This window comes from Columba livia, chromosome 17, assembly GCF_036013475.1.
Source record: "Columba livia isolate bColLiv1 breed racing homer chromosome 17, bColLiv1.pat.W.v2, whole genome shotgun sequence".
Lineage (NCBI taxonomy): Eukaryota > Metazoa > Chordata > Aves > Columbiformes > Columbidae > Columba > Columba livia.
Genome location: NC_088618.1, coordinates 5,649,080 through 5,675,516, shown reverse-complemented (window position 1 = coordinate 5,675,516; position 26,437 = coordinate 5,649,080). Strand labels below are relative to the sequence as shown.

General features: G+C 56.9%; 1 protein-coding gene across 5 annotated transcripts; it reads right to left on the bottom strand.

The window, feature by feature from the left end:
- Nucleotides 1-560: 560 nt before the first annotated feature.
- On the bottom strand, nt 561-26,265 carry ACACB (acetyl-CoA carboxylase beta). 5 transcript variants are annotated; one of them, XM_065033555.1, is made up of 53 exons: nt 26,139-26,265; nt 24,976-25,544; nt 21,620-21,752; nt 21,041-21,179; nt 20,655-20,764; nt 20,395-20,476; nt 19,838-19,936; nt 19,427-19,536; nt 19,105-19,215; nt 18,712-18,921; nt 18,294-18,464; nt 17,842-18,003; nt 17,580-17,743; nt 17,003-17,153; nt 16,820-16,923; nt 16,089-16,170; nt 15,429-15,574; nt 15,202-15,352; nt 14,916-15,050; nt 14,507-14,653; nt 13,819-14,007; nt 13,366-13,466; nt 13,193-13,281; nt 12,988-13,112; nt 12,760-12,873; nt 12,568-12,681; nt 12,097-12,186; nt 11,878-11,996; nt 11,627-11,764; nt 11,203-11,302; nt 11,004-11,111; nt 10,756-10,812; nt 10,313-10,354; nt 10,020-10,235; nt 9,791-9,946; nt 9,321-9,524; nt 8,620-8,775; nt 8,118-8,240; nt 7,632-7,901; nt 7,205-7,302; nt 6,918-7,038; nt 6,720-6,830; nt 6,057-6,200; nt 5,853-5,973; nt 5,601-5,697; nt 5,315-5,411; nt 4,932-5,067; nt 4,482-4,659; nt 3,922-4,034; nt 3,209-3,363; nt 2,803-2,973; nt 2,032-2,168; nt 1,614-1,904 (listed from the first exon to the last, which is right to left on the bottom strand). In XM_065033555.1, the coding sequence occupies exons 2-53, from the start codon at nt 25,533-25,535 to the stop codon at nt 1,778-1,780; spliced, it is 7,284 nt and encodes a 2,427-aa protein (XP_064889627.1). In that variant the 5' UTR covers nt 25,536-25,544; nt 26,139-26,265; the 3' UTR covers nt 1,614-1,777. The 5 variants fall into 5 exon arrangements, 4 of the variants coding, with proteins under 4 accessions (XP_064889630.1, XP_064889627.1, XP_064889626.1 ...); XM_065033554.1 differs by lacking the exon at nt 26,139-26,265 and adding an exon at nt 25,958-26,095; XM_065033558.1 differs by lacking the exons at nt 24,976-25,544; nt 26,139-26,265 and adding an exon at nt 22,943-23,091 and having other exon boundaries at nt 561-1,904.
- Nucleotides 26,266-26,437: the final 172 nt, after the last annotated feature.

Genomic DNA, 26,437 nt, shown 5'->3' with positions numbered 1-26,437 from the left:
GTGAAGATCCAGGGCCAGAAAACATCTGTGACCACATCTTCCCCGAGCGTGTGCCACAGCGACCTCTTCCATCATGATGCTCCACGGCACAATTTATTGCCCAAGAACAAATGTGATTAACGATTGTTTGCTGTGGCTGGCGTCATCTATGATGTCTGAATTTTTTTTTTTTTAATAAATATTTCTTAGCACTAAGCCTGGGTTGTTCTGGATGTGCTGCACGATGACTGCTCTGGTGCTGAGTGCATTGCTGCTGCGCTGTGAGATCCAGCTCAGCATTCCATGGGAATTCTGAGGCGTTTGCTCCTGGAAACCCAACCCGACCTGGCTCCTCCAGGAGAAAAGAGATTCAGGCATTACTGCACAAACTTCTCCATCCCATCAACCTGTTCCTGAACATCGCTGCAGCTGAATGAGCAGCAGAGCCCTGGGTTAGGGACAGGTGCTGGCAGGGGATGCAACAAGCCACTCGGTGCCGCAGCAGTTTCTGTGCTGCACCAGCCCCGGCTCAGATCCGCCGTGTTTATACAATGACAAAAAAACAGGGCTCAGGAAAAACCTCAGTGAGAACTGCGCTTGCTTTATTGGCAGTGGTTTGGCTCCCGCACCGGGACCACCAGGACCCCCCTCCCCGACAACGTGCAGTGACACCTTTTAAACCAGAAATCATCTCATAAACCCCCTCAGCTACCCTGCCCCAGGACAGGGACATGTCCCCACAGAGCCTGGGACACTGAGGTGTCCAACCCCTCCCACCATGCCAACACCAGCACTGTGCTGGAACCAAGTGTCCCACCTTCGTCGTGGCTCCCCCTTTGCGAGCCAAAGCTAAACCCGTGCTGGTGAAATAAGGCAGCCACAAGGCCAGAGGCACTGGAGAAATTCACGTGTTCAAATTTCCCCTCCATGAACCAAGCGGATCAAAGGCCACTCAAGCAGCAAGGTGCAGGTCCGAGCAGATGGAGAGCTCACCCTGGCTCCTGGGCTTCAACCAGAGCCGTGTCCTCCCTCCTCTCCATCCTCTGCAGGAGCTGCAGGCTGAAAACACCCAAAGGAGCTGAGGCCAGAAAAGACATGAAACAGGAGAGAGGAACAGTCGGGTCAGCCAAACTGTGGTGGATCCATTGATGTTCTTGTTGCAACAGCTCCCAGCACGACTCACAATGGCTTTTCTGACTCATTGTCACATCTACTGATCACTCCCCAGCAAGGGGAAGGATGAGAAAAACTGCTCTTCACAGGTCCCTGAGTTTATTTTAAAATATCAGTCTGAGACTGCTTCTTGAGCAGGGTTTACATTTCCTTGTGCCGGTGTGGGCTCGGCCTCAGCACAGCCGTACGGGGACCTGTTCCTTTGTCCTGCTCCCCTGCAGTGCCCAGTCCAGTCGGTTTGTACCTGCAGCTCCGTCCAGTCTCATGAGACATCTCTGACACTGGTGCTTGTTTCAAAGATTAAGGCCAGGGCAACTAAAACACAGTAAAAGATTAAAACCGACTTCTGCACCAGGTCCAGACTCGTCTTGGGCCAAGTTTTTCTTCTGTCGAGCTGCCCCTATGACGAGCACCCCCAGCGCCAGAGGGAAGGGCATGGATGACAAGACCATCTTCATGGCTTAAAATACAAACACTGGCATCCTTTATTTAGGCACAGGAGTAAGAGTCCCAGTTTGAGGGCTGAGGAACCGGGTGGGGAAGTGAGGTCTGGCCTCTGAGCAGCAGCGTGTCCCCATGACCCTCCTGCCCCACGGCAATTGCACCGCACGCCGTGGCCGCCGGCTCAGGACGGGCCGTCATTGTCCGCTGTCGACAGGAGCCGGGCGAGCTGGGCCTTCTGTGTGCTGGTGATGTGCTGAGCCATCTGCATGACGCAGTCCATGGCCACCTCGGGGTTGGCTTGGACCAAGCTGCAAGGTGGAGGGGAGAGCGCAGCTGCCCCAGGGGCCGAAGCAAAAACCGCCTCGTCTCCACCACTCCCATCCCCAACCCAGGGACAGCATCGCCCTTCCCATCCCAGCTCCCGCAGTCGCTCACCTGCGGATGTGCTTGACCACATAGTCCCGCTTCAAGTACTTGATGTTCTCCCAGATGGCTGACTTGGTGCCTTCGTCCTCCTGCATGTGCTTCTTCAGCCACTCCACCACCACCTGGTTGTTGTCCCAGAGGTAGCCCTGGGGACAGCAGCACCATGTTGGGGGGTGCTACTGCCCATGCAGCCTGAGCCCCCAGTTCTGCTGTGGCCTTGGGTTTTTTCCTCCCACGGCAGAACCAGACGGTGGGATTTGTCCTCTCAGTCCTGCTCATATGGCACAGCACGGCACACTCCCCCACTCCCAGGTAACAGCCACTGGAAAAGGTTCAGCCTGGAAACTGAAACTGGGGAAAGCTTTGTGGACTTTTAAAATGCAAAAAGGCAAAATGTTTTTCCTTTGCATGCTCTCTCTTCCCAGTCCAGCAAGCACAGGACCCGCCTGGTGAGCTGCATGTCAGCTCAAATACAAACACCCCAATCTTACTTCTGCCCTGGAAAGCCCTGTCTGATGGCAGAAAATGCTTATTTGGGGGTCACCTTGCAACCACTGAACATCAGCATCCAACTGACATCACCCAATTTGAAGACACAGCTGCAGCCTCAGGGCTGCTGGGTCACCCGCCCTGGCACAGGCTGCAGAATGGTGATTCACATCACATGTTTAAACCCTCAGGGAGGCACCAAAGAAATAGCTGAGCAGCAGGAGAGTGAGGTGACAGTCCTCGGGACCCCCCGGCCACAGGGACACCTCAGGAAGCTGGGGCTGGGGGTACCTTGGCAGCTCCTTCTGTCTCCATGAACCAGCGGCGCAGCATGGACTGGATGTGCATGTGGCTCAGCTCGCTGTTGGCCTTCAGCACCTCCACCTTCACCTCCTCCTCCAGCAGCAGCCGGCGCAGCCGCCAGTAGAGGAAGGAGCGAGCGCTCTTCCACTCCAGGATGTCCTGCAGAAATGAGAGAAGAGTCCAGGTTTTTCTTGGCAGAAAGGAGCTGATGTGCAGCGACCGCTCGCTGCCAGCTTGTGCTGGTGGGTTTGAGGGCAGTTCTGCTGGGCTGGAGCGGGGAGCAGCACCCGGGGCAGGAACAGCATGCTGAGCTGCAGCCCCGACCCCCGGGAGCGGACTTTGCCTCCCACGTTTGTGCTGTCACTGCAAACCCCTCGTGCCGTGTCCCGCTCACCGTGATGACGCCTTTCTCCTGCATGCGGCCTGGGGTGTCGTGCAGGTCAGCGAAGCGCACGGCCACCTGGTAGTACACGGGCAGCAGCAGCTCCTCCCGCGCCTTCAGCTGCTTCTCCAGCTCCGTGCGCTGCCCCTCGGACAGCTCGGGGGTCCCTGTGGGACACACTGTGCTGAGCAGCGCCCCCAGCCCTGTGATGGGGCTCCCTAGGCCGCCCCAGGGTCTGGGCTCTGCTCAGGGCTTCTACATCAGCCAAGAAATGGGTCACCCAGTATCATGTCCCTTTGCTGTGGCATATCCACACCCCAGCCCAGAGCTGGGGGACCATGTTTTAGCAGAGTGGTGGTTTGGGGACAAGGACCTCTCAGCACAGCCCACTAGCCACTGCAGGCGGGAGCAATCCCAAGACGACAGGAGATCCAGGGCACTAAAGAGCCTCTGTGCAGCTCTGTAATGATTACGTGTTGTCTCATTTAGGCACTGATTCACTGTGGCCAACCCCATCCTTCACCTCAAAGCATGGGAGCAAAATCAAGCACCTTCCCCAGGAGATGCAAGTAAAAGTACCACCACATCCCCTCGGCAGGCTCCACCATCAGAAAATTCATTGAGAATTTTCACAGAGGAACACTAATGGATTTCCTGCTGGTTGCAACCACGGTGTTTGAGTCCCATGTTTTAACTTACCACAAGACAGAACGCCTTTCTCTTACCCAGCTGTTCAACGAGCCTGGCATAGATCGCATCTATCCTTCTCATGGTCTTCACCAAATCTTTCTTCCTGAACTTGATCTCCACCGTTCCTCCAGGCTCCAAAATGCCTCCCCTGGAAGGAAAGTTTGGTAAAGCAGGGACTGGTCTGCACAGGAAAATAAATCCTGGGACAAAACATCCAGGTGACTCTTTCTTCCAAGAGGTAGGGAGAGAGACAACCTAAAAGGATTTTGTGTCCAGCCTGGGAGTTTCATCTGTCCTCCTATTCCTTACAGCTTGTTCCAATGTGCATTAATTCAGGTGAGAAAAAATGCCTCCTGCCCCCAGAAGCACATTTGACTTGCACACAAACTTTGCTGGATGCAGATATCCCTAAGGAGACACTTGTCACGTTGCTCTGTAAGAGCCCTGAAACTTTTAGCTGGTGGCTTTGATTAACCAAAGGTTAAAAAATACACATCTCAAGCACCCAGAGGCCCCTACCAGCAGGACTGTGACTCTGTAGACCCCATGCACCAGGTCTCATTTCTCTGCACGTGGGCTGATTTTGGAGGCTGACCTGCTCTCCTTGTCTGCGTAGAGCTCCACATACAGGGGGTTGATGGTGGAGTCGATGACCACCCAGGAGCCGCCCCGCAGCTCCGCGTGCGGTGGGATATAGACCAGGACAGGCTGCTTAAAATCCCGGAGGCTATCAACAATGAAGGCGCCAAACTTCAGCATTTGGTTGTACATGTCTGAAAACCAATGGGACTCAGTGACCAGGTGCCCTGACTGCTGTGGGCCAGGCTATTGCCCCTTCCCTCCTCCCGCAATCCCAAAGCCACCTTCTCCATTGGAGACACCAAACGAGGCCACCAAAACCAGCCCAGCCTAAAGCCCCCAAACCCTGGGACCCTGGTCCTGGCAGTGCCCCATCACCCACATCCTGGAGCGGCATGCGCAGGACCTGGATCATCCTGCAAGCTGGGGGGTGACAGGAGTGCCTGGGCACCCTAAGCGTGGGTACCTTTCATGCCGCTGGAGAAACCTCGCCAGTTGGCAAAGATCATCAGCGGGAGATGCTCCCGGTTGAAGTCCCGAATAGCCTGGGCTGTTTTAAAAGCCGAGTCCGGAAACCAGACCTGCCCAGCCTGCTGGATTATCTGGAAAATACAGTGAGCGGCAGCACTGAGACTGGTGTGGATGCTTTCCAGCACGCTGTACTGGTAGGCTGGCAGCACATGGTGTGAAAGAGCTGAAAGAAAACAAACTGTCCGAGCAGCCTTGATTTCACCAGTCTTTAAGAAAAATCAAGACATGCCGAAGCATCACACTGAGCTTATTTCTTGCTCTCCCCGCTCCAGCCTCCTCCCGGCTGCCACTGAGCTGCACTAAGGTCTCCCCACGCACCTGTGCCTCTGAGTCGGGGTTGGCAGGGTCCGCAGGGATTGTCACTTCCACAGGGCGGGTCTCAACAGCGATGACACCCACTGGCAGACCTCCGAGCCTGTGGTGAGGCAGGTCGGCCTCAGCAGAACCCAGCTCCCCTCCACGCTGCAGCCCAGCACACCAGAGGGCTGTTCCCCCCAGCACCCCAAAAGCAGTGCCATGGGCAGGGCTCACGTGCGCTTGGCCGCACACGGGCTCCCCGCATTGCTCACTGCCCCAGGGCTCCAGCCCTTGCTCCCGGTAGTACCTTGCTCTGCCGACCACGACTGTCTGAGCCCACGGCCTCATGATCTCCAAGAAGCTGCCCTGGTCAAAGAAGCCGCTCTGCCAGGTCCCCTTGAGAGCTGCAGAGCACACAGAAAGGCAAAGTGAGAGCTGAAGGGTTCCCTGTGCACCAAGCCACAGCAAAAAGCACCTTTTGCATTGGGATGGCGAGGTATGCAGCCACAAGATGTGTCTGAGAGCGTGGCTGGAAAGGTCTTGGGCTGCCCTCACTTACTCGGATGGGGTCTCCCTGCCAGCATCCACCTGGGGTCATAGGGGACTTTGGAAGGGACAAAATCGATTTCTCTTTCAATGGGGTCGCTTATGGCCACGACAGGCACTGGGCTCCGGTTATCCTGCAAGGGAGAGCCACGAAGGGCAGGTCACCAACCAGGTATGGGGTACTGCGCCAGGCCACCATCCTGCAGCACCCTCTCACCTTGGGGATGTATGAGAGCCACTGCAGGATGGTGTAGACACCCTCGAAGTCATCCGGGACGGTGACATGGGAAACACCGTTGTTGTGCATGATCTGCACGCCTCCCAACTGGTTATTTGATGTGTAAACTTCACGTCCTAACACCTGGGCAGAATAATTAACAGAAACACAGGTCAGACTCTTCAACACATGAGCTGCTCCTCCCCATTTGTTAAGTCCAACCTCTGTGCAAGCATGTTCCCTCTGGTTTGAGGCTGAATTTCCTCCTGGTCTACCAGGATGATGTTAAAGGAAAGGGATCCTGCTTTAGACAAGTGCTTCGGTTTAGCCAAGCAGGTTTCAAATCAGCTCACACCAGTGCAACTCTGCCTAGAGATGGGTCCTGCCCCTGGGATCAGAGCTGAACAGTCCCCATGGCAGCTCTGTCATCCCACCCAGCCCTAGGAGCGATGCACCATGAACTGGCCCCTCAAAAAACACCAAATAGCTGGGGGGGGGGGCATTCTGGTGATTCTCAGTTGCAGTTCCCCCACGTCCCCTCCAGACAGGTCCCATGAGGTGACACGCAAAGAACTGCCACCTCTTCCCATGCGACAGCGAAGGAGCCCGTGCACATGGCATGAGGGACAGTGCCAGGGAGGACACGCAGCCAGAGCTCGGTACCTTATTGAGAGCCGTCACACCGGTAAGGATGATGTGGGAGTTCTCCACCTGGATGACGCGCTGGCCCAGCCTCACCAGGTATGCACCGATACCGATGGCACGACAGGTCACCTGGGTACACACAGGGACACAAGGGGGGACCTTAAAATCAAGTAGGAGAGAGGGGAGGCCAGAGCAGGGGCAGGCCTGCGGTTGTACCATGCTGATGGTCACTATTTCATCGTAAGCACGAGAGGATTCTCCGGCAATGGTACCAGCAGCTTGCAGGTTTTCTACCCCAAATCCATTGTCCTGCCCGATGATGTCCAGGAGAACATACCTGCGGGAAAGCAGAGCCATGGGGATGTGGACAGGACAGAGTAATGTGCTCACTTGCACGATGTGTCTGTCAGGATCCTGAGCCAGATATGGGAGCTGCGTCCTGGCAGGGACAGAGGGCAGGGCTTGGGGTGGCTCTGTGCACCCCATGGGACAGCGGGGCTCACCTGGACTCCCCCTCTTCCTCCACGTGCTCACAGTGCACCGAGTTCATGGCACTGATCCTTGTGTAGTCCTGGGGAGTCAGGTACAGGTACTTGAACCCCTGAAAATCAAGAGGAAGAGGATGAGTTGTGGAGATCCCCATGCACACACTCAGATGCATTGACATGGCCCCTCTCCAAACCCAACCCAAATTCCCCCATGCATCAGGAGCTGCTCAGGGACCAGGCCTGGGCAGCGCAGCCAGCCAGCACTGCCACCTTTATCTCCACGCTGCTGGGGAATGTGAAGGGAAATGTCCCTGTGGCTCTGGGTGCAGGTGTGGACTTACTCCCCAACACTGATCCCACACTTTTATCTCCCAGTTTAGCTCTGGTCTTTCCCCAAATCAGTCCTCTCTGTTTTCTGTGATAGCAGGAGGTGCCCACACACCTTGTAGGGGTCCGCAGGGTCCACCCAGGCCACCTGGAACATGTGCTTTATCTCATCAGCAAAGCCGATGCGGGCGCCGCTGTTGGCGGCGATGTAGATGCGGGGGATGCCTTCAGCCCGTGCCAGCTCTGAGGCACGCAGGAAGACCAGATCCTCCTCCGGTCCAAAGGAGCCGATCTGGTGTGTGATGTCGTTGCAGATGAGCACAATGTCCCGGCCTTTTGGATACTCGGGGGTCTTCAGCTTCATTTTGAAAGCCACCATCCCCACCTGCCCCAAAACACCACAAGGTCACAGGGTAGGCTCCTCCAGCGAAACAGGGTCTGAGCTGCAGATTGCATGAACCAACAGAAAAAACACTTGAGGAGCATCTACTGGGCTTTAAACACAGCTGGACTGGGGAAGCCACCAGCTATTCCCACGTACCACAGCACAGCTTCCCCCCACCCCGCTCTCTCGCCCAACTCCCAAATCATCCCCTGCTACCTCATTTCCTCCAGGGACCCTGTTCATCTGCACCAGGTGCCCCTGCGAGTCCAGCACTAGCTCAGTGTACGTCAGGACATCCTTGGGGTACAGCTCCGAGGAGCCCCACAGCTTGAGGAGAGCCTGCAGAGGACACAGGACAAGCTGAAAGCACAGGGCAGCTCTGGGGCTATTGCCGAGCACAGACGCACAATCCTGCACAGGCTGGAACTTAGGGTGACCGAAACTTGGCGTTAGAGCCCCCATCCTACTACAGATGTCCCTGTATGAGGCTTTCTGGTTCCCAACCTCTGTGAGTGTAACTACAGCAATTTGCAAGAGCGAGGAATCAGTTTAGAAATGCTTCACATAACTAAAAATGTTAGGGCTTGGGCTCTTTTCTTTCTCTCATTTGCCAGTTGAGGGGAAAAGAGTCTTTTCCCCAGATAGGAATATCTGAGGAGGGTGGGGAAGAAAAGCAAATGCAGTAATTTGGAGCTTCTTTCTGCTCAGCCAGACTCACCTGCCTGATCATCTCCGGGAAGTCATACACATAGGTTGTGCCTAACGACTGCGCCTGGAACCGCTTGGCCTGCAGCAGGTCCTTGGTGACATAGGGGGTGTTGATGAGCATCCCGTGCTGTGGCCCTTGCTTGTCTCCATAGGACTGGAACATGATCTGGAGAGAAGGGCAGAGCATTGGCGGCCACCCCTCATATGAGCACTGCTGAGCCTTGCCTGGTCAAGGTGGTTGTGCCCATGGCTCTAATAGAACAAACAATGTGATTTTCCACCCTGCTCTTTGGTCTTGAGGGGACAGAGTGCAACACTGCTGTGCTGCAAGTACCAGCGACACCCCAACACTGACCTTGCATAGATGAGGTTCTTAGGGACATGGGTTAGTGCCAGTGTTGGTGAAATGGTTTGACTCGATGATCTCAAGGGTCTCTTCCAACCAAAATGATTCTATGATTCACCTCCCAGATCAAAAACTGTCCAGCTACGCACCAGCAACACCCCTGGGGGTCGGCACCATTTTGTGGCAAAGTGTCACCCCAGGATTCCCAACTGAATGCAGCAGAGAGGAGAATGAAGCCAGCCCTGGGAATGGTGCTGCACAGCCTTGGGGGCTTTGGGACAGGCCAGCACTGCAGGTGCACAAGGATTTTTGCAGAAATCACCCCAAAGCTTTGCCATAGCTGCTAGCAGCCCGCAGTTACTCACACTGCCGGTGCCGGGGTCCTTCACCTCCTTGTAGAGGCTGATGTCCAGGTAGTAGCCAGACTCGGTGGTGAGGAAGAGGCGGATGGGGATGGCGGCCGTGGTGGGCGTCAGGCGGATGTTGATCTTCACCTCAGCTTGCAGGACCCGCAGCTTCCAGAGGCGGCTGCCATAGCGCATCACCATGGACCGCACCGACTCCTCGATCTGGGCATGGGACAGCACACAGGTGGCTCTGTGGCCCCTGGGGACACCACTGTCCCCACTGCCACAGCAGGAGCAGCTCTGCTGCATCTTGACCCTAAAAAGCCATTTTGGATTTGCTTTGGACAAGCCCCTTCCCTCTATCCATCCCTGGGGGTTGATGCTGCCATCCAGCTTCTCCACTGAGGAGAGGGAAAGACAGTGCCTCATGTCCTCCTGAAGGACACAACAGTGGGACACAGCGGCAAGCAGGACATGGAAAAACGCACCTTGGAAGGGTCCATGACAACCGTCGGGACAAAATTGAGGAAGATGTGGTTGCAGTCGGTGCGGACGGTGGTGTTGTTGAAGGCCACTTCCAGCTCATCCATCGCCTCCAGGAGCAGCCGCTCGCCCTCGTTCTGCAGGTACTCAAAGGAAGCCTCCTGCGGGGCCCGGGGGGGGTTCAGGGGTGGCACTCAAAGCGCACCCACCTCCTCCCACACAGTGCCGCCTTGCCTTGGTGACGAGATCCGAGTGGCGCACGATGGCACGGATGAAGAAGCGACAGTCAGTGGCCTCAGCACCCGCCTGCACCTTGGCAGCCCCCAGGTAAAGGTGCATCTTGTGGTTGGCGCAGGGAATGGCCGTCAGGTCGAAGTTGCGCATGCGGCTCAGCTCCAGCTGGAAGGCCAGCGCCGGCTCCAGGTGCCGGTAGATTCGATCCTCTGCAAACTGGTGTGGCATTGGGGGGTGAGTGAGCAGCCGGACAGACAGCGCTGGACAGACTCTGCTCTGACCCCAGCTCTTACCTCGTCCCTGGCTCTGAACGTGAAAAACTTTGGGAATTCTCTCTAGAGGAAAGCAGAGAGGACAACATGAATAATCCTGGCATGCAGTGGATTTTTCTGATTTTCCACTCATCCATTAAAGCAAAAAAAACCTTGCAGGCTTCCTCCTCCCACAAAGGGAAAAAAGCTGGGAGTAACTGATGCCTTTTAAAGGCAACTTAAAGCTATGGAGCAGTCACGCAGGAACCACGAGTTACTGGACACATCGGCAGCATAGAAGATAACACAGGAGATAAATCACTCATTGAATCCCTCATTAATTAATTCCCGGCTCCTGATGCACAGTAGCTACATCCATCACGCAGTTCTACAAGGCACTTACAGATGTTCCTAGGTGTTTAGGGAGGCAGAAGCACAATGTGTCTAAAGTCATTTTGCCCGTTGGTGGCTCAGTCTGCACTCACCTGCTGGGCAATAAGAAACGTGATTCTCCGGAGATCACAGTTGACGAGGATGTTTTTCTACATGAGAACAGAAGACTCCACCAGTCACGAGAGCTTAAACACCTCCACCGAGGGAGCAAACAAAAGCCAAGCAGCTGCTGTGGGTGCAGCGTTTCGGGCAGCAGTGCGTGGAGATGAGGCAGTGCCTTGGGGTACAGTGCCCTGGCTTGCAGGGTCTGCACAAAGGGGGTCCAACCCCAGCAACAGACCTTGGACTGGACAAAGGTTCTGAAGATGGGCACCAGCTTCTCATCTTCCATGTGGTCAGCCGAGTGGAGCACAACATTCAGGATGTGGATCGGCTCCTCATGGACATTCTGGCAAGAAAACCCTCCAGTAAAACCTGACCAGCAGCACCACTGCCACGCCAGCACCACGTTGTGGGGACAGCAATAGCATCATACCCACCTTGGCATCCTCCTCTTCGTAGATGGTGGCATGTGCCTCGCTGAAGATCACGCTCTCTGAAGGTGGGACAGTGAAGCACGAGATCACTTCGTCGAAGTTCCTGCCCAAATGGTGGGAATGGGGTGACAAGTCAGCACATCATGCCCACCCCCTGCCTGAGGGGACAGAAGGCAGGGACCTGCCAGGAAAGCTCCTCCCAGGCTCCACATGTACCCAAATGACATGCCATGTCCCCACCAGGTAACTGTTGTACTGAAAACACCCCTCAGCCCTGACCTCCAGCTTCGGGAGGAACAGGAACTGCCCTGAGTGCTGCCCAGCTGCCACCAGCTTTGTCTCTTCCACCCGCTTTTGCTCTCCAACAACTGCAGCGGCACCCAAAAGGTACATGCATGACCGGCCAGGTACACCCCTGCACCCCCACCTCACAAAGTCCTCAAATTTGTTGAAGGCCACCATAGCTCCCATCCGCTGGCTCAGGGGGGAGAAGCCACTGTCCATGAAGAGCTCGGTGCTGTGTCGGGCCAGGTCGGGGTTGGAGATGCTGATGGGGATGGACATCCTGCATGGGGGAGGGAGGGTCCCCATGTTTTGCATGGAACACACAATACAATCCCAACAGCTCTGCAAAGAGGCCCATGTCCGGGGAGCAGGATAGGCGCGGGGGGGGCGTACCTGTTTGGGTGGGAGGAGGGCAGCATGAACTGGAACTCCACCACACAGGTGCCATCCGAGAGCTGCCGGTGCTGTAGGCTGTTCAGCTCGTAAGCGATGTACCCACGTCGCACGTACACCTGGGGGTGGGCAGGAGGTACCGCTGTGCCCCTGCACCTCCACACACATCCACACCACCCCCAGAGCTTACAAGCCCACCACAGCTCCTCCAGCCCTCACCTCCAGCGCTGCCATGCGCACCACCTGGTTGGTGTGGTAGAAGAAGACGGGGAGCACATCAAAGATGGTGGTTTCTGAGAGGATTAATTTCTGGGGGGAGAAAGCAAAATTTAGTGCAAGGATGAAGTGGGACCCCCTTGTCCCATCGCAGAATGGGGGAGGCATGTTCCCTCGACGTGGGGCTGTGTAGGAATGGCCATTGCAGTGTCATGGGACACCCAGCCCACCACAGGGAGACCACCAGACCCAGACATGGACCCACACGTCAGTCCCTTGCCAAACGGGATGAGGAGTAGGGGATTGATACAGGCAGCAGTGGGGCACACCCCCTCCTCCGCTCCATGCAGGCACTGAACCTGCAGCAAGGCTTCAATTGATTTGTTTTGGCTATTTTTAAGACTAAGCCACTTGCAGCCAGACCTCAGTAAAGCCACCAAAATTCCCTCTGCAGAAAAATGAGCAGTTCCCAACCTTCAGGTTTTCAGGGCAATACTCGTGTCCATACATGTCGATAGCAGAGAGCAAGATGGACTCCACCTGGTTGTACCGCAGCTCGTAGGAGGGCAGGTGAGAGGCAATGAGCACCTGCAAAGGGAGAGGCAGCTGGGAGCGTGGGGGACAAGGACAGGGATGGGGACAGGGACAGAGATGGTGCTTGCTGACCTGCCGGGCTCTCAGTGCCACTTTGGAGTGCTCGGTCTTGCTGAGCTGCGTCAGCTCCTGAAGGATGGCTGTCAGCTCATCCGTCAGTGTGGGGTCACGACCGCAGAGCTGGTCCTGAAATGGACACACAGAGGAGCAGAAAAACACTGCAGAGCTTGTCTCAGCTGACGGGCTTTTCCCCACCACCAGCCTTTCCTTCTGGTGTCTCAGGCGATGGGCTGTACTCACAATTAACATGGTCACCAGCAGGTTCTTCTTGGCCACTTGGGCATGAGAGAAGATGCTCTCCAGCACGGGGGTCATGTCAGGTTTGCACTTCTCCCGCAGGCTGATGACGCACTTGTCGTAATGAGCTGTGGGGCAGAGCATGGTGAGCCCTGCAGACCCCCAGAGAGCCCCACAGACACCTCTGGAGACCCCTCTGTGCCCTCACCATGCTGGAACTGTGTCTCCACTTGCAGGTAGCGCCTTAGCAGGTCCAGCACCACTGCCTTCATGTAGCCCCGGATGCCACTGCGGTACCTGGGGAAGCAGAGAGCCCAGCGTGCTGCGAGGAGGTGGCAGCGACAGGGGGATCAGGAGGGCCAGGGACAGCGTGAGTCTCACCTCTGCACCAGCTGCACCACACTCTGTGTGTTCATGAAGAAGACCTCCCGCTCAGCCTTCCTCTGCAGCGTGGCCGCATGGGTGTCCAGCACGTTGGCGATCTGCAAGGAGAGGACACAGGGTCCGGTGCAGCTCAGGGACAGTCTGGCCATAGGGCTGCCAGCTCCCTGGCAGGCCTGGGGACAATGCTGCTGCATGCAGAGCCCTTTGCTTTGTTTTTTGTTTCCCCAGGTGCAAAATGCAAAGTTATAAATATAGAAACACAAATGTAAAAGCACAAATACAAATGCATAAGCATAAAAACACAAGCATAAAACCAAATATATTTCCCTCACTCATTTTATTTTTTATAACATCTCCTGGCAGGACAAATTCAGGCAGAAACTCCTAACTAGCTCTAGCTAAAAAAGAACGGAACGCCCATATGGGGAGCGCAGCCCCTGCACCACTCACCTGCTGGCTGGGGAAGCGGCAGAGCACGGAGGTGATGTTGCTGGCGTACTGCGCCATCACCTTCCGGATCGCCTTCTCCACGGACAGGGGAATTCTTCCCGAAATACTCGTCATGATCTCCTGCAGCTCCAGGAGTGGCAGGGAGGGGTCCCGCAGGGTCTTCATCAGTTGTGTCACCCACTCCTTCACCTGCGGGGAGCAGAATCATAGAATTGTTTTGGCTGGAAAAGATCTTTAAGATCATCGAGTCCAACTGTTAACCCACCCCTGGCACTAACCCACATCCCTGAGAACCTCATGTCCGCGTATGTCCAACCCCTCCAGGGATGGTGACTCCAGCACTGCCCTGGGAAGCCTGTTCCAATGCCCAACAACCCTTTCCAGGAAGAAATTGTTCCCCAGATCCAACCTCAACCTCCTCTGGCGCAACTTGAGGCCGTTTCCTCTTGTCCTGGCGCTTGTTCCTTGGGAGCCTAGCCCAACCCACCCTGGCTCCAAGCTCCTTTCAGGCAGTTCAGAGATCAGAAGGTCTCCACTCAGCTCCTGTTCTCCAGCTGAACCCCCCAGGTCCCTCAGCCGCTCCCATCACACTTGTGCTCCAGAAGCTGGTTCTGCCCACACTCTCCAGCACTGCCTGTCTTGCCATCACAGCAAACACAAGGTAACAGGGCAGGACACCAGCACCCACCTTGGTACTGAAGTAGGGCTCGGGCAGGCAGTACCCATTCATGACATTGGTGAGGTTCTCCAGCACGTTGCGGAGAACCTGGTGCTGCTTCTCACCAGTGATGTGGAGGGTCTGCTGGGCTGGGAGCCCTCCCGTGAATGGCTGCGCCTGGAGAGAGCAGAGAGAGGTGGGCTAGCCTGGGTTCTTGCTGACACGGGATGGAGCCTCCCAAGAGCTGCAGCTGTCCCAGAGAAACCAGCACAACTCCTCCAGTGTCGGCTTTTGGTCAGACACAGAGGAAGCACCTAACACTCAGCTTCACGTCTCTGCTAGTGCCCCATCATAAAAACAATGTAGAAAAACTGGAGCTGTAGGCAGAGTGCTATAGCTGGGACAGGACAGCAGCACAACCAGCCCCCAGTGGACTCACAGGCTTGACTTTGCTGGGATCATCCAGCTCCAGCCGGGCTATGACACAGCCTGCATCCAGCAGCGTGCCCGGCCGCTTGATGTAGTGCACCCGCCCGGCCTCCTCCACCGCCAGCGTCATGATGATCTTCATCACCTGCATGAGCCCAGAGAAACAGTCACCGAGCCAGCAGTGCCTGCATGCTGCAGAGCAACTTGAGCACCGCAGCAGTATTGCTGGGCTACATCTTTGCCATCCACCAGCGCTGCACGAACGGGGTTCTACCAGGTTCTTCCGCAAAACTCACCTCGATTTCTGCAAAAACATCCCCCTGGGCCACGTGGCCACCGTCATCCACTGTGTACTGCAGCAGCTTCCCCGCGGAGGGTGAGCGCAGCACCGTCGGGTCCTTCTCCTTCTCAAAGTCACAGGTTTTGTTGCCTATGGTGATCCGGTACCTCAAGGAGAGGGAAAGGTCTCACCAACCGGCTGCAGGTCAGCGGGGAGGCTGGTGGGGGCCCTCTGGAGAGGTACCTGTCAATCTCCTCCTTCATGTAGGTGGTGTAGCTGTTGCCATCGTAGGAGAGCAGCAGCCCACCATCGTTCAGCCGGTGCACGTCGATCTCTATGTGAGTGTGGTTCATGATGATGACGTACATTGTCAGGGACTGGCGGGCAACCTGCGGGCAGCAACAGGGGAGAACTCTCAGTGTAACCCCCCCGAAATGTGTCCAACAGCCTTTCCAGGGGCTGGTGGGAAGGACAGGGGTTGAGGATCATCTCCAGTGCAAGGGACAGTGCAGGAGCAGCATGCTGCCATGGGACGGGGCTGTGCTGTGCAGGGACAGAGGCAGCGACCTCAGGCTGTGCCCGAAGAGCTGGTTCAACACGCAGCTGGTTTAACTCATGGCTCACCTGCTGCTTTCATTGTGAGTAGGGAGTTTTTGCATGAAGTTCAACTAATTGGGTTTGAAAGTAAGAAAAGCATGTCCTTCATGAAACTCAGGGCAACAAGACATCTGAAAAAATGTCTGTCTACTTAAAATGAAGTTATCAACCTCACTTTTATGTTGCACATTTTTAAAGAGCAACTTCATATTTATTGCACCTTCCTCCTTCAGGACAGAAGGGCATGCCCCTGTCCTCGTGAGAAGTGCTGCAGCTGGTTCGGGAGGAGCACAGCCCAGCCCTCACCTGGAGAATGTACTTCACACCCTCGTAGATGAGCTCCACGTCCACGATGTTCAGCAAGGAGGCTGCTGGCAGCACCTGCCCCCTGAAACACAGCAGATGGGTCAGGCAGCACAAGTATTGCTCGCCTTGCGCGCCGGCGGGGAGCCAAGTGTGTGAGATGTCAGCAGAGCTGCTGGCGTCGCGCCGCGCGGGCTCTCAGCCGACTGTGGGAGGGCGCGAAGGTGACCGGAGGGGACAAGCATCTGCTTTAAACGACCCACATGAGCGCCTTGCAAAAATGCATCCGGAGGCAGGCCAGACGCTGGCAAAACACGCTCAGATAAGGGCGCAGGGGAGAGCCCCGGCGTCTTCCAAGGCTGGAGGAATAACCTTGACATTCAAGTGCAAAAACAAAAGCAAGCTGCATTCAGCCAAGCCACTTTCCCTTGAAAGCTGTTTTCCCAACTGTGTGAAACTTTTTCCCTTCTCCAGATAAGGCTGCAGCTGAGAAGCTGGAGCTGTGAGTCACAGCAGATACCAATTTCCCATGCCGTAGCAGTGCCATGGGCGCTGCCTCTGGATTTGAAAAGCTTTTGTAGCAAAAGGGGGAAGGAAGATGGCCCAAGGACAGAGAAACTCAGGTCTCGAGGCTGGCAGGAACCACACGACGTGCTGGGGACCACCCTTTAGGACCTGTGACCCCAGCACCCACAGCACGGCCAAGCCCCCACCCTGCAGCCCCCGCTCCGCACCTCTCCAGTGAGTGCAGGAAGTCGGTCATGCACGTCCTGAAGGCAGCGTCTGCCACGTTCAGGGCACCGCAGACAACACCCAGCATCGTGTCTGGTTTCTCTGCCTTGGGGGACAGAAATAACAGGGTTTGGGTCTTACACCAGAAGGGGAGCGGCAACCCCGGGGTGGCCACTGTCCCCCACCTGCACTTTCTCGGCGATCAGGTGGTCCAGCCAGCCAGTGTCTATCTCGTTGTTCTGGAAGCTGTCTGTCTCCAACAGCTTGATCAGATACTCCACTGTGGTCCGGAAATCCCCGCGGATAGACAGCTCTTTCAGGGCAACCACCATGTTCCTTTTAGGGAGCAAAACCCTCCATTAATGACTGATGAGGCATTGCTTGGCTTTCAGCAGAGGAAACCAGGCAACTGCAGGGACCAGGGTGATGAGTTCTCGAGCCCTGGGCACCCTCACACTTTGATAGAACAGCCCCACAGACAGCACTGACAGAACAAAACACTTAAACACCCAAGACAGACTCGAATGTTGCTCACTGGCACTAAGCAGGTGCTTAGCAGATCACTACAATGTGTCTTTAAGAACCAGGTTGATGAATTGGAATGGTTACACAACCGCAGTCTTTGGCTTTAGCCAGTCTCTGCAGTCCGAACAAGCTGCTCAGCACAGCAGCAGCATTCTGCTCCTCTCAGATAAAAGCCACTTTTCCCGGCTCACGTTCCCATTGCAAATCTTCCCAAGGACACCCCCTCTCCACACTCACGAGATGGCCTCCTCCCTGTTCTCTCCCCACGAGAAGCAGTGCCCAAACTGCGAATCGGCAAATTCGTGCAGCCCCCCAGCCGCTGCCACGCTGAAGTACCCCCAGACGTTCTTGCTGCTGCGGAAGTTCAGCTCCTGCACCGTCCCCGAGCTGGGCTTGAAACCCTGAGCAAAGACAGAGCAGAAGACATGGAGAAACCAGGCTGGAGACTCATGTGGAGTCAACAGGGAAGGGTCCCTGAGGGCCTGTCCTGCCGGCTCACCTCCTCGGGGTTCTCACTGGTGATCCGGGCAGCGATGACGTGGCCTCTGGGCACGGGGGCGTTGGTAGGGCTGCGGAAACAGATGGGTGCATCGCCCCAGGGGCTCTCCCCATACAGTACCCGGATGTCTTTTATCCTGTGCAGGGGGATGCCCATTGCAATCTGCACAAAAAACAAGGACTTTAGCTGGCAGGACAAGGCTTCAGCATCAACATTACAATGGAAAGACATTGCTAAATGGTCTGAATAAAGAGCAAGGGGAAGACACACCACACTGCTCCTGGCAGGGAGGTAGAGGCAAAGGAGGGATGCTACCTTGCTTCCACCCACACACTACACACTGGTATATGCGACATCTTCCCTCTGCCAGGCCCCAACCCAGCACTTCTCCCTAAATTACAAAACTGCTTCACCTAACACACCTTGCGAAGTCCCCCTGTGCGCCCAGGTACCTGGAGCTGGGCAGCGGGGAGGTTGACATCCACAATCATCTCTGTGCAAGGGTGTTCCACCTGCAGGCGCGGGTTCAGCTCGAGGAAGTGGAAGCTCCCATCCTCGCTGTACAGGTACTCCACGGTGCCCGCGCTCACGTAACCCACCATCTGGGCCAGGCGGACTGCACACTGCATGAGAGGGTGAAACCATCATGGGGAGTAATGACCGCAGCAGAACCAGGGTGTCCTGAGTGAAACGGCAGCAGTGTCCTTGCATGGATCCAAGGAGACAAGCAGGGCTGGGGCTCCCCACACAGCTCGAGGGCTCCCTCCCTTCCTTAGGAACCTCAGGTGCCAAAAACCACAATAAACCCATCTGGCAACAGACCAGTTTCTCCTTAGAACCCTGTGCTGCTCAAAGACCAGGGCAACCCACCTGCTCCATCACCTCGATGACAGAGGGAGCCGCGATGGTGACAGGTGCCTCCTCGATGATCTTCTGGTGCCTGCGCTGGATAGAGCAGTCACGACCAAAGAGGGAGATGGCGTTGCCGTACTCATCAGCCAGCACCTGCACCTCCAGGTGCCGCGCGTGCTGTGCCAGCTGCATCAGGAAGATGGGGGACCCAGGTGCCTCCGCCTGCACCTGTGTGGAAGGAGAGGGTCGTGCTCCAGCCTCATCCCCCAAAATTCATCCCAGGATGGAGGCAAGTCCTGCGGTGAGCGCAGGTGGGAATAATGAGACAGCTGGGGTGGGAGCAGGACCCCACCGTGTGCCACAGGATGGGACAAGAATGGGGATGGGAATGGGGGTTCTGGCACCTCTCACCTGCCGGAAACAGGTGCCAAATTCTTCCGCAGCCTCCACTTTTCGGATGCCTTTGCCCCCACCACCTTCTGCTGCCTTGATCATCACTGGGTAGCCAATACTCTTGGCCACCTGAGGAGACAAGGACTGGGGTGACTGACATGCATTGGACCCCAACTCCTCACCCAGCCCCAGCACCATGCAGCCCTGGGCAGGACGGCTCCAAGCAGAAAGAGGAACTTCTGCCACATTCACTGGGAGCCCAAAAGGGCTCCAAAGAGGAATAATAGTGGAAAAGAGACAATGTGGACAAGAGATGAGCTGCCCATGGGCTCAGCTTTACCTCCAGGCCTTCTTCCACATCCTTGATGCAGCCCTGCTCGTATGTTTCAAGGGGGATGCTGATTGTTCGCTGGTGCTTCTGCTCCTCCTCAGACCATTGGGCCACCAGACCTGCAAGCACAGCCAGGGCTACAGTCACCACCAGGCTGGCACAGCTGGGATGGCATGGGGAGCTGGGGACCCCACGGTGGCACGTCATTGCCCGTGTTTCCACGCACCCCGTCCCAAAAAGCCCTCTGCCCAAGCCAGCAGCCGCTCAGCTGCAGTGGGGTCCCTGATACCTGCACCCACCCTGCAGGCAGCTGGGCCAGGGACCCCAACCCTGGCATTTGCTTTTGGGGAGAAGGAGAGGTAGGGAGGAAAGAAACGGGGGACCAGGGAGGGTGTGTAGGGCTGCAGAGGAGGCTCTTACCGCTCCCGCTCCATGGCAGCGTGGGGATCTGGACGGTCTGAGCCACGATGGTGGAGGCAACTTTGTCCCCCAGTGCCCACATGGCATCACTGGGGGGACCTTGGAAGAGGAAGGGAAGGGGTGAGCTGGGCCACTCTTCCTGTCCCCATTGCATGGATGCTACAGAAAGCTGCTCCCCACTGAGCTAGCACCTTCAGCCCTTCTGCAAAGAGTAGGCGCATGGGAAACCCCTCCAAACCACTGCCCTGTTTGGGATGGAGCTTGACCATTCTCCAAGGGGAAGCTGAGGCTGTCCCCTGGCCGGGTGGCACACGAGGTCTGCTCCCACCCAATGTTCCTCTGTGAATGCTTCATCAGCCTGAGTAAGCATTACAGGGAAAACCCAGAAAACAGCAAGATTCTTGGGAAGACTCCAGGAAACCAGCCCAGGGGCTGCTGCACTGTGGGGTGGACATGCCAGACACACGAAACCAGCACTGGCTGGCACAGTGGCCCTGGGGAGTGAGCATGCATGCCCACATCAGCCCGATCCCACTGGGAAGGTGGCGAGACCTTACCTAGGAAAGCTATCCCGTTTTTCTGCAGCAGCTCCGGCAGCTTGTGGTTTTCTGAGGCATGTCCCCAGCCAGCCCACACCGCCTGGCACAAGAGAAGGAGCAGCACAAACTGATACCTCCCTGCACTGGCATCCTCCCATTGCCCACAGCATCGCACCCAGCTCCTCCACACAGAGGGATGTCACCCCATTTCTGAGTATCCCTTCTGCACCACCCACTTCCCTCAGGAAAGGGGTGGGAGGCCCGCGAGCGGCTGCTACCTGAACTGGGATCCGTTTGGAAATGTCCACGATCAGCTCCACATTGGCGTAGTTGTTGTTGTTGGTCCCCCCAGGGACAGGCACATAGTGATCTGCCATTTTGATGTACTCTGAAAGACAGCACATGGGGGTGGTGGGAGCCAGTCCCCTGAGCCGCACCCTACTCACATGCTGCGCCTCGTGCCCCCTCCCCAAACCTCCATCTCAAGGCTGGAGGGGAGAAAAAGTTACTTACTTCTGGATCTGGCTGCTCAGGAGGAAAATGTGTGACCCCAGGCTGTGCAGAGCCGCCCATCCCAGGCAGCAGTACAGGGAGAACAAAAGGGCAGCCCCAGCTCAACCCCATGATGGGGAACACCCTTCACTGGGATGCTTTTAGGAATTACCCGCATTAGCCTTGAGGTCTTCAGGGGTCACCATGACCACGAACCGAATGGCACGCTCGTTTCGGAACATCTCATAGGACCACCGGCGGATGGAGCGCATGCACTTCACGGCAGCGATGCCGTTGTTGGCAATGAGAACCTGAGGGAGATGAGGACGTGGGGTATCAGGCTGGGACCTCTCCTTGCTGCTGCAGCTCAGGGCTGGGGCCCGGCCCCGAGGGAGGGCAGTGCAGGTGGTGAGCAGAGCACAGCAGCTGGTTTTAAGTGCTACAAAGAGGCTCCTTAATAGCAGCTTTGATGCCCAGCACTGTGGTAGCAAAGGACAGGACTCTGGCCTTCATTTGTGCCTGCCATGCAAAGCTTCTGCAAGCAGTCCTCATGCAACAGCAGTGTCTGGAGGGTTTCCCTCTTCTGGCCCACAAGCATGGGTGACACTGGGGACAAACAACTCTGGATCGCCCCAGACTGTCATCAGCCTGAGCCTGGCAGGCACAGGAGACATGAGCAATGCTCAAGGATGCTGCTGTGAAAAGCAATGAGCCACCACCCAGGCAAAGGCAGAGGCGTGTGGGAACAGACCTTCTCGATGACTCGGGTGCCCCCGAAGCGGGTGACAAACTCTGCTGGCGAGGCGACGGTGAAGTCCCGCTGCAGATCCATCTTCCTGTGCTCTCGGGCCCTCTTGGCCAGGTGCAGTCCGGACATGCTAGGCCTGCGGTGGGACATGACAGCCGTCAACAAGCCCGCAGTCCGGCGAGCAAACCCTTGGCAGGAGCCACGTGCTGCCGCTGGCTTGGGCTCCCTGGCAGGGTCGGGTCTGCAGGGAGCCCAGCAGCCCACAGCGGCGGGCACTGAAGACCAGACTGTGCCCCTTTTGCGGACTCTTCCAAGGAAAGCCATAAAAACCTGTCACCCTGCTGACTCACACAGGGAACACTGAGATTCACCTTCCCTGCTACCAGCTCCCTGTTGTGCACCAGGATCCTTCCAGGGACTTTTAACACTCACTGCAACACCACAGAGGAAAACTGGTTTTGGCTGAGTTATATGGGGCAAGCAATTTGGGGTCAACAGAGCATGTTTTACAATTACAACACTCCCCTCCACAGCAGCTGTGAGTCCACATTGGTTCAAACACCGCAATAAGCAGATTTGCAGCCACAGGGGCTGGACTAAGACTCCACCGTGACAAACAAAAGCCTCAGGGTTTGCATTTCAGGGAGCAGAGAGCTGCTCAGGGTTTTCGGAAGCACACTTGTGTCCGGAGCACTGCAGCACGGCCAGCCCAGCCTGGCTGCAGCTGGAAACGAGCCATGCTTTGCTCCACGGGCCAAGGAACGGGGAGACTCCTGGGGGGCCAAAACGCAGCACTGAGCACAGACCCTCCCTCCCACTGCTGGGATTGTTACATGCACAAATGCCCCTTGGCAGTGACCAAGGTCTGCTGCAAAGCCCTGCAGCTCCTGGTTCGCACTAAACCCCGTCGCAGAGCTGTGTTTGTCCCTCACAGCCCCGAAGGATGCCACGAGTGAGGGTGGCAGAAGAGGCAACAGGTACATGGGATGGCACAGAGCGTCCCTTGCCCGGTGCCTGTGCAAGGTGAGCAGGATTGCTGGCTCCATCCCCATGGTGCAAGCACCAGATCTCCAAAGGGTGCAGCCAGAGGTGCCCCAACAAGACCACCCTGAGCTGCAGCAAGGTCATCAAAGAGGGAGCACAGAGAGGGCAGAGCTCTGCGAAAAACCCTGCAAAGACCGTGCTGCATCGCTCCCAGCCTTGGGAATCTCCAAGGACAGCAGCTGCAGCTCCTCGCCAGATCAGTCCCCGTCCTGCCGCACTGCTGGCTCCACCACCCCAAATCCCCTCCCGGGCACACCACACTGCTGCCAGGCTCACCCCTACCATGGTTTTCCACTGAAGCCATTTCCACTCCCTCCGGAGTCTATCCCTTGTTCCACAGCCCATCGTGCATTCCTGAAGCGGGCAGGTTGGAGCGGGCTGCGCTGGCTGACAGACAGACAGGCCAGTCTGTCCGCAGGGCTGTGGCCCCAGCTGCACTATAAGGTGCCCTCGCGCCTCCCACCCCCTGGCTCGGCCACGGCCGGCGCGGGCAGGCGGGGACCCCCTGGCAGCCAGGCACGTGCCTTCCCGTGGCCCTGCCCAGAGTTTTAGGCAACTTTCTATTTTAATTAGCAGGTTCACATTTCCCCCCTCATAACTCAGCCAGATTTTGAACTCTTGATTGTTATTCCATGGATGAGCTATAAATAAGCAAAGGAAGAAGGACCAGCCTTCTCCCCCCCACCCCCCCACAGAATGAGCAGATTTCACACAAATAGCACTTGGCACATTTATTTTAAGGGGAAATGTGTCAAAACCCCAAGAGGTTGGGAAACTCTCCACATACTCGGTATTTTCCAAGTAGCAGGAGCCCTGCATTGAGCAGTGTCAGGTTTCTCACACTCCAGTGCATCCCCCGCCTCTCTCCCGCAGCCCCAAGCCTCCCGCAAATCCTGCAAACAGCAGCAACCACGTCTACAACATGACTCGGGTGGTGATATATAGAAATTCCTCTCATGTTAAAACAGAGATGAGCAGCAGCGATACCCCACTGGCAGCAAGATGCATGAAACCGTCCCAAACCCCAGCTAGGCAAGAAGAAACCATTGGGCTGTCAAGTTTCATAACACATGCCTGCAGCCAAAGGTCTTTTATTTTTAACTGGGAGCGGAGCAGGCAGGAGGAGATGGGCAGCAGCGCATTGTTTCCAGTTATTTATAAGGGCCGTCAGCCGGGTTTGCACAGGAAACAGCCTGATACAGACAGCGGCAGCAGCGAGCTGCTCTACGGCCACACTAGCCCCAGCACTGGGCAAAAGCCTCTGCAGAACTGCCCTTGGAGCAAAGCTCATGCACTTTTCTTTGCAAAACCAGCAAAGAGCTGCTTCTCTGACTTTAATAATTTATCTGCAAAAGTTGCAAGGGCAGAGAAAGGGCAGGAGCAGCAAACAAGAACTCCGCATAACTCCACGCCCCTGGGACGCCGCGTTTCCCCATGTGCAATATCAGGAGCACCTGAGTGTTCCCCCTGGGGGCTGAAGCAAAGCACAGGCAGCAGCAGGAGCGGGTCCTTGTGAGATCCAGCCCTGGGGCACAGGGCAGTATTTTCATGTGCAAGTGCACGTGCAGGTGCCCTGTCAAAAGGCTCAGCTCAGCTCGCAGGTTTACACACACCCCAGGAAATGTCCCCAGCGATGCTGATGCACAAAATGTTCACCCATCAGGACAGCGAGCACGTGGCAAATGCCAGAAGCTCCTGCCACTGCCTGAATGCACCATCACCACTGCAACCGACCCCAATCTTGTCTTGCCATGCAAGAAAATCTCTGCTCCCCAATGCAACCTCACCCCATGCCAGCCACTGCTGTGCCTGGTGCACCAGCACAGCTTTTCTCAACACCAGCAGACGGTGCGAGAACAGAGAGAAGCAGCAAAATAAGAGAGGAAGGTGTGATAAAATGGGAGCCATTGGGCAATTTGGCTGCAGCGCCAGGGATTGCATTCGAAGAATCGCCATGCATGCTAAAAACATTTTCTACCCTGTACTTTGACATCTAAAATTTCTGTAACAGAGCAACCCCTGCCACAGTCCTTGCTGCACTCGTGCACATGGCACTGCTGGCACACAGAGTGCTTGGATATGTCTGCTCTTCCCAGGGTTCTGCCAATAATCTTATTATCAGGGTTCTTCATGCAACACCAGGTCAGAGGGGGTAGGACCGGGGCATTGATTTGGGGCTCCAAGGAGCACCCACTCATGCATGCACACCCTGATTTTAGCAACAGGGTCCCTGAGAAACACCCTCAAAAAGCATCTGCCTGCTCCAAACAAGGTTATTTCTGTTCCACCGCCACTCCTGACCCCACGTGTCCTACCTCATGCCAGTGGTGGGCTCCACTGTGGGGGGCACGGCAGGGAGCTCAGCACCTGCCCCGGTGAGGCTGCTGCGCCGGCTGCCCATCCTGAAGGCCGCAGTCACCAGCTCATCATTGAAGGAGTTGTCATCAAAGGAGCCCAGCACGAATTTGGCCAGGGTCGGCCGGCGGAGAGCAGCGGGGTTGTACACCGCGATCTGCTCCTGCTCCCCCACCACAGACTTGCAGGCTCGTGGTGGTGAGCTGGGGGCCGGGGGGCTCGGCTGTGATGACGGCTTGGCTACAGGGGGAGCTGCCGGCTGCTCCGCCGGGGTCTGCTCCATCGTCTCTGCTGGGCTTTGCTCCGGCTTCTCTACCAGGGTCTGCTCCATCTTCTCGGCTAGGGTCTGCTCTGGCGTCTCTATCGTGTTCTGCTCTGGCTTCTCTATCGGGTTCTGCTCCGGTTTCTCTACCGTGTTCTGCTCCTCCGTGTTCTGCTCCGGCTTCTCCTCCTCCTTGGGCTGCAGGTTGGGCACCTTGGCCCAGATGAGCCGCACCAGCAGCAGGGTGGCCAGCAGCATTCACCTGCCCTGGGAGATGCACGGACACGCTCCATCACGGACGACTGCATCAGCCAGTCCAGGGGGCCAGGAGCAGCCCCCCAAAACACCCAGACCCTCCTGTAGCGCTCCCCACCCCGCAGCCCCCTCCAGCCCCCAGCCAGACCCCTCCAGCTGGGCAGCTGCAGGCTCAGCTGAAGCTACTTTGGTATTTTTACTCCCCAAAACAGGAGGGGGCACAGCTGTGCTCGGCCTTCAAGCAGCCCTGAGGGGGCTGAAATGGCCCCCAAGCGTGGTGGTGAGTCCACGGCCAGCTCCTCGCAGAGGTGGGGACTTAAACCGAACCTCAAATCGCAACACGCAGTAACAGCTGGGTGGGGGGGAACCGCCCCAGCCCCGCCGTGCCCCCCCAAGCCCCAGCCCCCTCCCGAGGGGCCACTCACCATCGGCGCTGAGCCCTGCGTGTCCCCCCCGCCCCGCCGCGGCTGCCGGGACAAACAGCGGCCGCTCCGGGTGACGCCGATCACGGCCGGTTCCCCCGCCCCGGCTGGGCCGCGGTGCCAGGGCCGCGCCGAGGGGGCAGCGCCTGCCCGACCCCCCCGTCCCCCCCCACCGGTCCCTCACCCTCACGGTCGCGTCGCGGTCGCGTTCCCGCACGTGACAGTAACGTCAAGCACAAATATTTCCCCCTAAAGCGTCTGGAAAAGTTCTGGTGGAGGCGACGTGGGGGGGTGGAGGAAGCACGGGGGGGCCTTGGCATGGCCGGCGGGGACACCCGATCCTTGGGGGACAAAGGTGCCCTGGCCCTTCGCCCGGTGACAGGGACAAGGAGAAACGCTGGCACCTGAAGCTTTGCCTCCCGGGGTGGCAGGGGAACTTCCCCCCAGGGGACAGCAGGGACCCCACCCAGGGGACAGCACCCA